Here is a 16,274-nt window from a genome sequence, read left to right on the forward strand (position 1 = left end):
CACCCTGATCAACCACAAGCAAAACTACGATCCAACATAATTTGTGTCAAGTAGGCTATGGCAAATTTTAGCATACTAACTCACTAAACTAGCTACTTTTATGAACATGTGCTTATATTTGCCATGTTCATCATGAACACAGTAAATGTTATAAACAATATAAATATATCACATAAGCTTATGTTATGAACATGTTGGTGTTAGCATTGTTGCTCAAAGCAGCACTGTTTCAAAGGAAGGTGTTGAGCTGCTAGCATACGCTCTTGATTTTCTTTGACTTCTCCACCTACTTTTTCTCTCCCCATCTACCTGAATGCACTCTGTTTTTCAGAGCAGAAAAAAGTCCCAACATTTAGACATTAACCACGTTTCTGTTTACATTGGCAACAGAGGTTGTAGTTGGTATAAACTTCTATTATCACAACTGATTAAACCATGTCACCCCTCAGGCGTGAGGCATTATTGTACAAATTAGGATGATTTCTTCTTACGAGCAACAACTTGCAACACACATGGATTATGTATTATTTTCTATTTCTATAAGCAATGTCAGCTGATGAAGTGTCTCTGCTGGCATAGACGATGATTTGGAATGGCACATGTGCCCTGTTTGCACGGTTGCCTGCCTGTCTGCCTGCACTTCAAAGGCATGTATGTATCAGCTACAGTGGCCGGTCCAGGTTTCTTGGGGGTGCAGACAAGGTCAACAACATGTGCTATGACTACCAACCAACCCCCTGCGGCTCCAGACTGCATCTGTTACATTCCTTGCAAAACAGAACGAAACCCGGTCACCCCGTTTGTTTTGGTAACCCGGAGCATGAAAACACATTAGTGCCTACATCAGGGGGCTTGAAATGCAAAGGTTGGGATTCTTTAATGTGGTTTACAACTCAGCGACTGTGCCACCTTTGGCTGCCTTCTCTCACAGTGCTAGGTGCTCTGCATTATTCACTCAGTAAGCCCCTTTCTTTATACACACTTTCTATTTACCACTTATACACATGCATTCACATATCCTCTTAATCTACTTTACCTACGCTTTGTTTACCTTCCTGTCTTTTCCTCGCTCTCAGTCTTTTTCTCCATCTCTGTCTCTCCCACATTTATCCCTTTCTCCGTTCTATGTATTCCACTCTCGCAGTCTGCCTCTCTGCCCCTGTGTGTTAAACTGGAGCATGGAAACAGATTCCCTTAAGTACCTGCTCTGGAATCTCCTCCACGATGATAACTCCAGACCCTTTCCATGCAGAAACTGGGAAAGCAGTCAAACCGAGCTTGAAATTTTCAGAGTGGGGAAAGAAAAAAAAACAAGCCATTAAAGTGTTTTTGCAACCTTTGAAATGTAAATTATTGTCATTGATGGTGTCACCTCTTCACTCGCAGCATTCGTCAGAATATTTATGAGCATGTAATCTTGGAAAGCGTTCATTTGTGTATGGTTCAAATGGGGTGCTCATAAATTACTGTAAGCTGCCGTAGCAGGAGACAGATGAGCTGTTGTCACCCAGATTTTCTTTATGCCACATTACTGTTCTGTCAGAGCTCGGTTCTATGCACGATCTGGCTCTGATAGAGTTGCACACATCTGGCCACAGAGCTATATATATATATATATATAAATTATTGACACTTGAGTTCACCTCTATGCTCTCACCAGCTATGGCCATGTCCTCAGGTGAGTATGGCAAATACAGTAAAAGGGCACGTAGTTTATTGCCAAATGCCACCTGGATTTTTCATTATTGCCCCTTCTTACAGTAGGCAATAAGTCTCTAAAGTTTATTTATGCTTAAATAGTCCCACATCATTAATCCTGAGAGCAATGGACTGATATATAGAGGTCATTATGTGTGTGTGTGTGTGTGTGTGTGTGTGTGTGTGTGTGTGTGTGTGTGTGTGTGTGTGTGTGTGTGTGTGTGTGTGTGTGTGTGTGTGTGTGTGTGTGTGTGTGTGTGTGTGTGTGTGTGTGTGTGAGAGAGTGTGTGTGTGTGTAGGCAGTAGCACAGAGGATGAGTGACAGACACCCACAGCGGAAGAAGACTGATTTGGTCCCATGTGAAGAAGACGTGATTGCGTCAGTAGGACTGGATCATCAGAACCCAATGAGGCCTTCCACTGTCTACCTCAGTCTATTCCCTGTTGCACCATCACTGAGTAATTTGTTTTCTGAGGCAGTATGGGAAAAAGGGATGTTCACATATTTGTGCTCGGGTTATTGCTGTTATGTGTTCTAATCTCAACAGAGTTTGATACAAGCAGGAGAGAAAAAAGCCTATTTTTCCTTCACCGACTTAAACTCATAACCTGCAGCCGAACATCCTTCAGAGGGTTGCACTTTCCTCGTATGTGGTGTTATGTATGTTGTGTCTTTGTCTCATGGAAAGAGTGCAGTGCCACAGATAAGCGTCCTTGGGGGACACTGGGGGCTGGAGCACAATACAAAGCAAACAGCGTCTAAACCGGTGAAATGATAGACTTTCCAGCTGCCATCTGTGTCCAGTCTTTCTTTTTCCCTGCCTCTGTTTGTATCTCTTAACAACCACTTCCTTTTCACTCATTCAAGTGAAACATATTGATACAACCAATTGTATTTATGGAAAGTTTACCTGGGGGTGTTGAAAATGAGAGGATTGCCTGTTTTGTTCTCACTGTCTCTGATTAGAAAGGGGTTATCTCCAGATCAGATTTTCCATAAGATATTTCCAGTGGAAGAGAGGTGGTTAAGTATAGACAGAGCACAGGCAGTGTTTCAGCTTTCAAAGGGGCTCTTGAAGGCGACAAATCTGCTACAATTGCCCTTTGATGTTCGGCACCAAATATTATCATGTGGTTAGAAACAATGTAGTTCTATATCACTTGGCAAAATGCAATTAATCTGTTTGATGACAGGTGCAGAGATCGAGAACAATGATAGCGATGAAACACGTTTTCAGTTTAGATCCTGTCGGCATCATGGCAATGAAAATAACTCCATGCGGGTTTTCAGGGGGAGATTATGATACAGAAATCGCCCACAAGTGCATGACACGCACACGGTGTAATGAAATGCCTTTATTAAAAAAAAAATTCCATGATTGTTGAAGACACACGGGTCTCCACCCTTGAACAGATTTATTTTCACACATGCTGGGTGAGGTGTCTGCAATTCCTCCCCACCCTGTCATTGTTTGTTCTGCTGTTAAGTGTGAATATGAGCAGAAGCCAGGCAGAAATATATAGTCTTGTTTAAGGACTTCTCCTGCTCCACTGAGTGCCGTTTGCTGATGTCACACTAACCCAACAGCTTTCCAGACGTCTGCAGTCGTGTCCATTGTTGTGTTGAGAACCAGACCCTGAGGCTCAACATTTGGCTGTGTGACGTAAAAATCCAGAAATGACATGCATTATTCTCCCCCGTTCCAACATTACATACTCATACATGTATAATGTACCAAAACAACTTTCTAGAAATCTCTCTGTGCAATGCATTGGTGTTAATAGGTTAATCGTAGAATGCATTCAGCCTTTCTCTGTGTTGTGTTAAGCTAAATTGCAAATGGCGTGTGTGACTATGTTCTGGGAAGTCATAGCCGTGTTTTCTTGTACTGGTCTGTCTCTCTAATTACTGCTGTGCTCATGTCTGATTTTTGCACACATACCTTTTCTCTAAATGTGGGCAACTCAGTACAGCGACTCTTTGATCACCTGGACACACACCAATGACAATATGTTACGACAAATGCAGACTTTCCAATATGTGCTCCATATTGACTTCAAACGGATGTACACATGATGAATTCCCTGTCCAGACACTGAAGCATGCAGGGAATGAAATGGAAATCCTATCAAACTCAGCACTGCATCATCGTGCATCGTTGCAAAGAAAAAAAACAAACAAAACAGCATAGAGACAGACGTACAGTCTGCAAACACAAAAAACAAGTCATACCTCCGTCCCCCTTCCCCAGGCATACACACATAAGCCCCGTTGCTCCCACACACACACCTCCCAAATGAATCACCCTCCCAAGTGCTTAGCATCATCAGCATTCCCTGAATCAGCCGTGACTGCGGAGCACAACTGCATGACATGAGAGTCTCAGGGGTCAAATGAAATGCACACTCTAAGTGCCACTTCATCTTCAAGGCATAACAGTGAGCAGCAGCTCAAGTGCAAACTCAAATAATGCCGGATTGTGTTGGCCATTGTGCCTGCATGGTGGTACATTGTAAGACCAGGTCCTTTTGCACTTCTCCACAGCCACGCTGCCCACGCATGACTTCTCCCCAAATGGGCTCTCCTCCAGCCCCTACTGTCTGTTTATGTAGACTACCACCGGGGCGGCATGGAATGCACCTCCAACACACTCGGCTCACACACACATCTCCGAGACAAGGAGTCTGCCTCAACCTGCTGATACGAGCTGTTTCTATTTTACTTTTACACAAGGCTAAATGTTTTGATTAAAAGGCCGTTACTATTTTGCTAGTCACAATGGCTTTGTAGTGGAGGGGTTTGCAGCCGTGCTGATGGACTGACGGCCGCTCCCTGCCTCCAGTGAGTGGTTGAATGAGAGAGGAGCTGTCATCACCCGGCTGCCGACAGTGTTGCCTGAAGAGGGGGTGGGTGGGGGTGTGGGGGTGTGTGTGTGTGTGGGGGGGGGGCAAAGAGAGTAGGATTTGGATGGAGAGCAAGTGACAGACAATGTGTGGAAGAGGGAGAAGATGTCAGGGAAATGAGTAGGCCCACAGAGAGAAGGGAGAGAACATGTGTTATGGAAGAGAGTAGGTCAGTTCTGGGTGCAGCTCACCTCACACCCCTATCCCAGAAGGCACTGCAGAGAGGCAGTCTGCATTACGTAAAGAGAGGGAGTGAGTGGGTTGGGGTGGGGGGCAGGTGATACTACGAAGCACACAAAGCCTCCTCTGCACGGCCTGTGATCAACAGTCCTGCTGGGCTGTTAGAGTCCACGGTTAAATGCTCCACTGACTCTGGGGTCCCATGACATGATGAAAAGTTTCACAGCATTCAGTAATGGGAAGACTATTACACTAGTTTCTACGTATTGTGTTGGACAGCCACGTCAGAGAATGACGGCATGCCATAAATCTTCAGAACAAAAGGAGTAAACTGGGGGAGCAGCATCTCTCTGAAGAGTTGGAGGAGAAATTAATGTGGTATATTAAATATGAGAGTTATTCTCTCCTAACCAGAGATCAGTGCTGATAGTGACATCAGCTATATTTGTCTTCCTGGAATAAGATCGCTTTCTCTGTTTTCTCATGTTCTACAAAGATAACTGTGAGCCATGAAAACACAAGTTTATGTTTAGACAAATCTAATTAAGTCTAATTGGATACAATGATGTTGTAACACACCACCATGCGGCCTCAGTTTCCTTTGATGCAGATATCCAAACGAACATAGTGGGAGGGACACTTCCAATTTGTTCACTTACATCTGACTTTAACCATATTCATTTTCAAATTTGAGATTGTTCAAAGAGCAAACTGCTGCAAACTGCTCAGACGAGATTGTGGAAGAAAGGCTGAGAGTCAGCTGCGTTCAAACAGTCTCACAGTGCCTCCCATTGGTGACTCCTGCTCAGTGCACCCAAAATGCCTCAGTAGCCTACATTTTAAAGACCCCCTCCCATGAAAATCGTGTTTTTCGTGCTTTTCACATGTTCCTGTGGCATTTTTCTTGTGTTAGAGCACATATCAGCAGAAAAGGAAATGCAATTTTGCACTTCTGCCTTCAAATTGCTGTGAACCAATGGCAGACGCAAACTGGCAGTTTCAGGGAGACTGGAGCTGACGTGTCACAGCTCCAGGGGAGGGCACTAGTGCTACAAGCTCCCACCCCGCTCTGCATCTGGCTCAGAGGTGAAAGGCTTGACAGCTCGGTGTAGCTGTCAAGGTATAACAGGTATAGCTCACCTAGTAGAGCAGCTTGCATTGTGAGTAAGGACTATATTCCAGTTTAGGATCGAATCGCAGTGTGCAGTTTTACGCTAAACACGCTGAATCGGTAATTGTATCAGGAATTCTGGGGCCCCTGAAAGAATACTAAAGTGTGCCCTTGACTTTTCCACTTTTTTTCTTAGACTACGTATGTATTATCATTTTTTATTTAGCCTACTTTGTTTTGATGCTAATGCAGCATTACTATGAGTATTAGTCAGGGTCTTATGCAGAATAATACAGTCACACAAAGATTAGGCTACTGGGGTTTTTTGTGGGCCCCACTGGGCGCTGGGCCCTAGAATTATCATCACCTTTCTCCCCTGGTGTGGCTTGAGATGAGAGGATAGGGATGAGAGCTCTCCTAAAATCATCAGTGAGACAAGATCCAGAACAGTGTTGATCTATTTCGTCTTTAGGAGAAAGACAATTGTGAGTCAAGAAGTATGAGCACTAGAGAAAGGAGAATCATCCTCAGCTCCGCCTCAGCGGTCAGTAGAGTGAGAGAGCTGATTGACTGGAGACACCACACTCCCATACATCAAATGAAATGTCAACACATGGGCTACTAAGCAGAAGAAAGCACAGTGAACTGTTGTTTCGGTACGCAGCAGCACATTGTCATCAGTTGTTCCTTGAGCGTCATTAACTTTGTTGTTCAGACGACGCAGCAAGAAAACAGGCAAGAGAGGCGATGAGATGAGCAGCCTATTGAATAGTCAGGCTGTCATAGGGCTGAACCTGACACCCTGGAGACAGTAACACACAATCCTTTAACCCCCTCTGTGATGAGCTGATGCATGAAGCACCTACAGGTTCCACCTCATACCTCAAAGGCGTGACAGGAAACCAATGTGCAAATATCAATCTCAGCTTTACTTTCTCACCAAGTGGACTGATATGATTATGAGGCAACCTGGGAAAGCTGAAACAACAACTGATGCTGCTGGGACAAAGCAGAGACCTATCCTCTGGATAGCCTGCAGGATATTACTCTGCTTCATGAGAAGAACATTTTTTCATATTGTGCTGCACATATTTCTACATTTATATCCAATACAATGACGTCAAGCATCTCTTTTTCATAATGGGATCATATAACCACATTTCGTTGGCAGTAACACTACAGATGCTGTTTTACATCTGTACTGGAATAAAGATTATTCACTGGACGTACTGTACAAAACATGTCCAAGTACTGGATTTTTCACAGGTGTAGCAATCATTTTTTCCCTTCATTCATTACACTTTCCTCTCATGTATCAAATTAGTTTGTTGCCGAAATGCATGTACTATAATGACCCCATTGTGTCATTAATAAAGTTTAAATGAATCCACTCAAATCTGAAAGTTTTGCCAGCTTGCTGTGTAAACTGGGGACGGCTGCGATCAAAGTCGGTGCAAAATTATCACATTAAGCTTAAATACAAAACAACCCAATATGATGTAATCCACTGAGCAGGAGGGTGAACTTGATTCTTTATGTTGAAAAAAGCTAATTAACCGCAGGAGCATTCGAGACTCACTTTCAAAGAATTCCGATCCAATTTAGCTCTTGGGAGGTCAAAACAATTAGGTGATTTCTTGTTTGTTTGCGTGAGACCTGCAGAGATTTTGCAGAGAGAAATCCAGCTGGCTGTGTAACCTATAAATCAAGCACACAGGAGTAAACAAGAGCACTTAATTGAAAAAATACTGCATTAAAGTTAAATCAATCCCTGGTTCAGATCTAATTGGCGACCCATGTTGCTCTCATTTACTGTCACCTGTCTTCTGTCCACTCCTCTGAGCACATGTATATGTATATGTGTCAGAGAATAAATAACAAGAAACTACAATACTACACGCCAGAGACGGTGGGGATTTAGAAATATTGTTGGCTATTGACTGTTTTGTCCATCAGAGAGAAGCCATACATTTGTTTTTACACTGTAAAGTATCTTGTTTGGTACAAAACAATGTGTGGGTCACCTATTTTATGTTGAATATTGTTGTTTGATACTAATCTGTCTTTCAGTTATCAATAATGACCATGTATTAGCTCATGTTGTTGGGTTATAGTAAAAAATAAGTTCTAGTAATGGAAAATTAGGTGGTGACAGTTTAGTTGTGCACATGCCTCAATGAGAGACTACAGGACTCGTGTGTCCATCTGTTTTTCATCATTTATCGGTAGAGTCTGTGGTTCAATCCCAGCTTCACCTTGTCCACAGGACAGTGAAACAAAAAGGCAAAAGTAGAAGCCACACTGTATCCACAATTGCCTCCATGTGAACTATGCATGTGTTACAGCAAATAATAAGAGATTGAAATGTGTTCTCACGTATGCTGCAAAGAAAAATGTCTTATTACAATGGATTAATCCCCCCAGCCAACCCCAACCATTAGTGGCTGACAAAAGGTGCTGCTTGATTTAGTGTCATTGGAATATCTTATATATAGCCTAACTCAAACTCAAACAAAAACCTTTTTTTAAGTATATTTTTGGGCTTTTTCTTATTGGATAGTATAGTTGAGAGAGACAAGAAATGGGGAGGCAGAGAAAGGGGGAATGACATGCAGTAAAGGGCTGCCCGATGCAGGATTTGAACCGGGGCCGACTATAGCCCCAAAGACAGACCAATTTTATAGGATTTGGGAACCAGGTATGTAGAGCCTGATACATCTGTCATTATGCTGCAAATTACAGCTGATGCGACTGTTATGAAAACAAGCCTTTTTTTGTGTGTGTGGATGTGCCGTTGTTTTGTTTTTTACATACCATTTTTGTGTTTTGTTTTATGTTGCCATTATTGATTTGAAATGTACATTTCATTCATGTTTGCTTGAAAATCATAAACATTTTGTTTAAAAAAAACAACAATGCATATGTTCATAACAATATCAAATGTATTTAGTAGGAAAGACAAATTGAGTGAAATATAAATGCCTCTAAATTTAGACCCACTGGTGATGGTGAAAGACACACATTAAAAATGGTTGATAGGATTTGATATGGTTTCTGTACAACCTTTCTCCCAAGAGCTAATTAAGCAAACACATGGATTGAAAAATAGCTACCTGAGGGCATTTTCATAGGTTACATAATGTTGATCATTCAGTGAATTATATGAATGTTTTTTTCTGCAAAAAATAAACCTTGATAGGAAAAAAACACAGTTGTTCCTGATAACATACTGTAGCTAGATAGATGAATCCACTTTTATTTAAGTAGGCCTACTGCTGAACTGAATTGAACCATTATTCATTTGATGAATTGCACTTGGACTTTATCTTCTGTAACAATAGCCTATCTATTTCATATTGGGGGTCCTCTGCTAAAATATGTTTAATGTAACTTTTTATCAGCCTGTCTTAGGCTAACGAGCTCATAGACCATTAGGCACAAATACAAAGTCAAGGATTTTATGGGTGAATTAACGTTTGACTTTCACATTGTGATGAAACAAGTTGTTAGCCTATTTCAGACAGCCAAACATAAGGACGCTGCTGGTTTCCACGGTTAGGTGAGTGAGTCGCTCCCCGATGTCACCGATGGGTAAACCCCAGCCAGGCCTGGTAGTCGATCGCAGAGCCGGGCAGCGGTTAGATGGAACATGGCTCTCTCCAGAGGTTTGAGATGCTGTCAGAGGGTTTTCTCCTGGATACCTGTGCTTATTATAACCTCCGTGGTGTTGTGGTCGTACTACGCCTACGTCTTTGAGCTATGTCTTTGTAAGTACGATAAGCTGTGGTCGTTTGTTGTGATTTGGACCGTTCAAAGTGTGGACATCGCAGATTGCCGCACAGCAGTGTTGACAAAAATAACGATATAGACCGAGCAGGAGCTAGCAAAGCGGGCGGAAGTGGATTAGGGTGTGCGCTTTTCTTTGGTCACCGAGAAATGTAGCGTTTATGAAGTGACTCGTTATTTAATTTCTTATTGAGAGAGGTCAGTGTTAACTGTTTGGCAATAGAAAAGACTTGACTACTGTTGTCTTTCAGAGCTACAACCTGTCAATCTGGCTAATCGTGTTAGCCAGTAAATGCTGTTCCTCTTTTGAATACCAACATTTGTTGATACAAACACTGTGTCTCCAGCAGCCGACTTGTGTGTGTGTGTTTTAATGCTATATCGTTTTTTGTTGTGGTTTTTTACAGTTACACTGACCAACACATTGGAAAAAGGTGAGTTCCTGTTTCTGGTACAAGCACTCTGCCCTTTTTAACAGTGATGAACTTTTATGCCATTGTGGTTTATGTGTGTGTTTTCATGACTGGTGCTTTGTCCTTTCAGTGGTTTATATACTAGTATTTCATGTTTGCTTCGTGATGTTCTCCTGGACCTACTGGAAGTCCATCTTTACCCCTCCTGCATCACCATGCAAAAAGGTATCTTGGGGGTGTAAAAGTATATAGCCTACTTGGTGTACCAGGAGTAATTCTGTAATCTAAAAGAAATGTGCCGTTGAACATGATGCATGTTTGCTGCTCTAGTTTCAGCTGTCATACTCAGACAAGCAGAGATACGAGATGGAGGAGAGGCCAGATGCTCAGAAACAAATCCTGGTTGAGATCGCAAAGAAACTGCCCATCTTCACTCGCGCTCAATCTGGAGGTAGACTGTGCTGTCAAGTAATCTGTATTTTCTTTCGTATGGTATTATTCACTTAATACTCCAAACCACTCGGGGTAACAAGACAGGTAGTTTAGCTACAGTCTGTCATCTCGCACACAATCTGTGTGTTGAAAGCAAGCAGGAAAGACAATTAGCTTTGTGTGTGCATCCCCGTCCGCAGTAATCAGCCAATGTATCTGTTTCATTAGTGCTGATTGCTAAGATAAGTTCGAGGCAGCAGGAAGTAAGTGAAGGGTAAGCTCAGCTCAAATGTCGTTAATTCAACTGGCCATCCTCTTGTCTCCAGCTATCAGGTTCTGCGACCGCTGCCAGGTTCTGAAGCCTGACCGCTGTCACCACTGCTCGGTTTGTGAAACGTAAGTCGCCCTTTCCTCCCCAATACATTCTTCTAGAGAGATTACCCCAGGCAAGGCGATATTTGTCTTCTAATTATCACAATAGCCCCTTTGTGATAATTAGAAGGTGTTGCTTTTGTTGGCTCACTGTCTCAGTAAGAATATCCTAATGATCAATCAGTGTTTTGGATTGAAAACAGGATGTTAAGAGTTTTAGTGTGTGTGGCCATGCTGTTAAAATTATGATATATGGAGAAAAAAAACAGAGACTTTTTTGTTCTTTTAAAGGTGTGTGCTGAAGATGGACCATCACTGTCCCTGGTAAGTTAAATCCTTTTCACATATAAGACAATTGAAAATAATATAACCCTTTTATATTCAAAATATACCCTGTCAATAATAAATAATATTTACATATTTAATAGTTATGTCCCATTTATAGTGAGTTTGTACAGACTGACTTGCCTGTACTCCCTCATGAGAATATTTTTGTGTATTAGTTTTGTTCTGACACTAGGATTTATTTTTCTTTCAGGGTGAACAACTGTGTGGGCTTTTCCAACTACAAGTTTTTTCTGCTTTTCCTCTCCTACTCCATGCTGTACTGTGTATTCATTGCAGCAACAGTCTTTCAGTATTTCCTCAAATTCTGGGTGGTGAGTGTCTTTTGTCTAAATTGTTACTCATGCCAATGTGATTTAACACAGTCATTTGATAAGTTTGAGTTGTTCATAGTCAGCACAAGGGTCACGGAGAACTGAACCCTTTGTCATAAATTATGCCTTTTTTTAAAGCCCATACTTTTTCTCAAGTTTCTCCTTCTCCTGTTTCTCTCTCCCAGGGGGAATTGCCAAATAGGCCTGCAAAGTTCCACGTCCTCTTCCTTATGTTTGTGGCGCTCATGTTCTTTGTCAGTCTCATGTTCCTCTTTGGCTATCACTGTTGGTTGGTGGCCAAGAACAGATCCACTTTAGGTGAGGGTTTACATATTTATTGGAAAACTTCTTAGATTCTACTCATTAAGCAGCTTTCACTGCTGCCTGAATGACAGGCGGGTCACTTGCTCAAGCTCCTTTTTGTTATTAATGTAAGTTCTGGAGGTAGTAGATGAGGAGAGTTGAAGCATGGAAACATGTTCTCACCCACGCTTGTTTCTTTTTTCTTTAAAAAAAAAAAAAAACTTTTGTAGAGGCCTTCTCAGCTCCAGTTTTTGTCAATGGACCAGACAGAAATGGCTTTAATGTTGGCATACGCAGAAACCTGCAGCAGGTATTTGGAGAGGATCGGAGACTGTGGTTCATCCCTGTCTTCACAAGGTGAGTCTGCTGTCAAGTCAGCAAGCTAAGATGCTTAATTAGCTGATTCTGTTCCTGCTGTTCATTTTCTATATGCTACGCACTCTTACATTTGATGTTTAGAAAGCTAGGAAAAACAGAATTTAAAGCAGAGGCCAATTACACATTACAAGATGGATGAACATAATAATTTAAATACTTTTTTGGCCAATGAATAAAATGTACAGTAGAATGAGGAACTGGATCAGTGGATGGGATTAGGTCATGGTCATGGTGCTTTAACTACCTTCCATCTTCTTTTGTGCAATGTATGTGTCAGCCAAGGGCATGGCCACTACTTCCCCTTGAAGAATCGGAATTCTGAATCCCACAACCCCTTATTAGCTAATGAGGACATGTGGGAGGAGTCGGATGACGGCTCTGAGGAAGGAAGCTTAGGTGAGTCCCTCTTATTTTGTCATATTTATATTTCCACACAGCCACTGTAGTACTTAGAGTACAGCTGATTTGCAGTTTCTGTAAAGCAGTCAGTTTCTGAGTTTAAATATATATTTTTTATTGAAGTTCAAAAATTAGAAGGACCAATTAGACCAGGACAGGTCCCACCTGATGAACTGGATTATAAGTTCGCAGTCTGAAGAGTGTTTGACCTCAAATGTGACATTTAAAGTGTTTCATCACAGTAGATATTGCCTAATGCATAGGAATACAGGAAATTGGTGGCACCAGAAAGCTTGAATTTGATGGTGATGATGAGTAACTCGACAAACAAAACCAGCAATCGCACACTCAACGCTGTGTATATCAATATATTTCTGCAAGCTTTCGGTCTGTGACCTTCTTCAGGCCTTTTCTAAGTAAAATAGTGTTTCCAGGATTTTTTTTAAAGCAACTTTTCTGTTTTTTTGTTAATCGTTTTAAGGCATTTTCAAACAAAAATACCAAATGATAAACAACCAATTAGCTGAAAGTGTACTAACTGATAATGGATATAATCATTACCTGCTATGCTAGTGGAATAAAAATGGTCTTGGAAAGAAAATCACCGTAACTGTGTCATAAAAGAGTACTCTCCATTATTGCCCAGCGTGATGTTGATTAAGTGAATGTTGAATAGTTACATACTAAACGGGAGCAAACCTGGATGTTTCCATTCTGCTGCTCAATGTCCAACTACAATTAATATAATCTTAGAAGTATCACTATTCATCCTAATGTGGTTAAACACAGTGTTACAACATTGAATAGTATCTTCTCCTCAAAACATGGATTAGGGCATTGTTATTGTTCTCACAGCACACTTGCTCTAACTGATAACTTTTTTATTTTTTTATTTAAATCCTCTAATGTACCATATTTAGAAACCACCAACCACCCCACTGCTTGTGGCCTCACCGCCTCCTTCAGAAACTGTTAACTTACAGTTTTAAAAAAAAATCCATTAACAACTTCTTCAGTGACAAGACATGCATAGCTGTGTTCCCAAAGCTTATTATGTGGTTAATTATTGTTTCTATTTGGTAATTTTCACCTCTCAAATTACTTTGCACTGTTACTTGTGATGATGCTGTGCAGTCAAAACAAAATCCCAAGATAGAAAGAGACAAATGCATGCTGGGAAACGTATCTTCACTTTAACTGTCCTCTCAAGCTTAACGGATCCCACTGCCTTTATGTCTTCAACAAAAATTTATACAAATGGCATCAAGTCAATGCCTACATCTAAAAAATTGTATTCATTTTTTGCAACAGAAAGATTTTATATGATTTCAGTTTTTAACAATATAACAATGCTACAGGAACCTTGAAATATATTAATACATGTAAATGATCTGGATCCATCTGATGACACAAACATTTTAATGTTCCATTCTCAGAGCATTAATTTTAAACGACAAAACAAACCAGTAATTTGTTTAAGCAGCAGCTGGAAGGATGACATTTTATAACCTTCAATTAAAAGGAAGAGGAGTGTGATTGTGAATGTTCTGTGCTACAGTAAATTCCCATATGTTAGTATGGACTGTAACCATATTATTCTGCTACCACCTGGTGGTCACACACAACGCAATGTTAACTACTTCATGAGCTCAACCACTAAAAGAACAAAAAAACATTCATTTACACATTTAAATGTGTTTTCTTTTTTTTCATTGCAGTTGACCAAGACCCCTCTGTTACAATAGAGATGGAAGAATAATAATTTAATGTAAAGACAATTTACAGTGGTACAGAGGATGGAGATTTATATTGCACACACTGTGTACCATGAGGCAAATGCATTCCACATCATATGGATGCTCAGACACTACGAAAAAAAGAAAGACCGAAGGGGGCCAAACACTGGATTAAAAAACCTGCATTTGGATTGTTATTGCCACCTTTACCCTGGCATTTTACATATTGAAAAACAGAGGAACTCATCGGATGAACAGCAGCAGTATCGTCTCTCATGGATGGACAAACAACAGTATCAACTTTGATTTGGAAGAAAAAAAAAAGTCAAATATTACCTCACCTACAAAAAGGCAACTGTAATTTACCACAGGTATATATTTGCTTCTTGTTGTTTATCTCAAAGTACTGGTCTCTGTGGGATTTTGAAATTACTGTTAATTGGGAAGCTTCTGTCGGGCATTGTGCTTTTGTTTTTTTCATATATGCCTCTCTTACAGTGTTGGGGTGAGTTTACAGTGTTGCACCTTTAGAGATTGGTCCGTGCAGTATCTAATGTGACCTCACACCCATGATGCTCCAGAGCTCTCTTGTAGTTATTCGGTTGCCTGGTACTGGAACTTGCAGCATATTAACATTGTCATTATTTTATTGTATTTTTTTCAGTGAACATAAGCATATTAGAATACCTGACTTAACCTGCGCCTTATTAATGTATTTATACCTGTGTATCAGGAGTCCACTTCTCCTAAGAATGTATCCAGCATCCTGCTTGTGAGTAGATCGTGCCAACTTTTTAGGCACCTATTTACGAAAGAACCTATCATATGTTTGAACAGAGTATTTTATCATTAATATTTTAGTTAAAATGCCCTTACCAATGTCTGACCACACTGGTGACAACAGTCAAAACTCGCATACATTTGTAGCTTTGGTTACAGCTCATTATGTCTGATAACTAATGTTGACATGTCAGTCAGAGTATTACAACAAACTAATATAATGTTGATCATTTTTAAGTGGAATCATAATCTGAATATACTGTATATCATGACTTAAATGCTGGTGGATACAGTGCTGATTACAGTAAAGAAAATGCACTGCTCGATTGTGGCTATAAAGTCTGGGATGGTCTTACAAAACATACTGTGATAAACAAAAAAAAATGTTATTTATAAAATGAATTATCACAATCTTGTTTTCAATCATACCAGCCATCCTGTTAAGAACACACTGCTGTGTGGATGCTAAGTGATAAGAAAATAGCTTTCATCATAGGCAGCAAAAAAATCATGTATAGAAGAGGACATTGATTCTTCTGTGTCTATGTTTTTTTTTCTTCATTTTTGATCTTTTATACATACATATATATGCATATACATATATATATGCTAGTAATAACTGATCCTAATCCACTGGTTGGTAGAGTTCAGTACTCTTCTGCAATATCATGTCCTGATTTTTTTTTACTACTTGTGTTTATGTATTTGAAATTGTGAACCATTGAAACTGATTCTCCTCATCACGGTTGTTTGGTTTATAGACTTATGTATTTAGCCAGTGTGCTTAATTGAAAACCATAATCTGTCATTGGATTAATCCATTTATCTATTATGAGTTAAACATTAGGCCTTTTACAAACTTGCTGTACGATCTTGGCACTTGCTTCATCAGATTTGTTTTTCTATCGTGTTGGGTAAGCCAAATGAAATGCTGCTCATGTCTAAGAAATACATGGAGTCATTTATTGATTTAAAATGTTGGTTTTATCTTAGGTATGATTTGTTGTTTGAAAGCATGTACAAAACATTAGAAAAGATGTGGATGTTGAGTGTTTCATGTCGTCTTGTGTCTATTTATTGTTACGCTTTTTCCTGTGTATTGAGTTTACTGATTCATAACTGC

The 16,274-nt window shown here is 40.4% G+C and overlaps 1 protein-coding gene across 1 annotated transcript; it reads left to right on the forward strand.

Annotated features, from left to right (window-relative positions):
* The first annotated feature begins 9,523 nt into the window (after positions 1-9,523).
* Positions 9,524-16,151, forward strand: zdhhc15b (zDHHC palmitoyltransferase 15b). Its single transcript, XM_083980170.1, has 11 exons — positions 9,524-9,660; positions 10,087-10,113; positions 10,223-10,317; positions 10,423-10,543; positions 10,851-10,920; positions 11,188-11,220; positions 11,435-11,555; positions 11,741-11,873; positions 12,089-12,215; positions 12,514-12,632; positions 14,354-16,151. The coding sequence occupies exons 1-11, from the start codon at positions 9,543-9,545 to the stop codon at positions 14,392-14,394; spliced, it is 1,005 nt and encodes a 334-aa protein (XP_083836296.1). The 5' UTR covers positions 9,524-9,542; the 3' UTR covers positions 14,395-16,151.
* The last annotated feature ends 123 nt before the right edge of the window (positions 16,152-16,274 follow it).

Source organism: Trachurus trachurus (assembly GCF_905171665.1).
Source record: "Trachurus trachurus genome assembly, chromosome: 10".
Taxonomy (NCBI): Eukaryota; Metazoa; Chordata; class Actinopteri; order Carangiformes; family Carangidae; genus Trachurus; species Trachurus trachurus.

Coding starts and splice junctions, on each gene's coding strand:
- zdhhc15b (XM_083980170.1), top strand. CDS start 9,543: ATGGCTCTCTCCAGAGGTTTGAGATGCTGTCAGAGGGTTTTCTCCTGG. Junction 10,544..10,850: donor CACTCGCGCTCAATCTGGAG/GTAGACTGTGCT, acceptor TCTTGTCTCCAG/CTATCAGGTTCTGCGACCGC. Junction 11,221..11,434: donor ATGGACCATCACTGTCCCTG/GTAAGTTAAATC, acceptor TTTTTCTTTCAG/GGTGAACAACTGTGTGGGCT.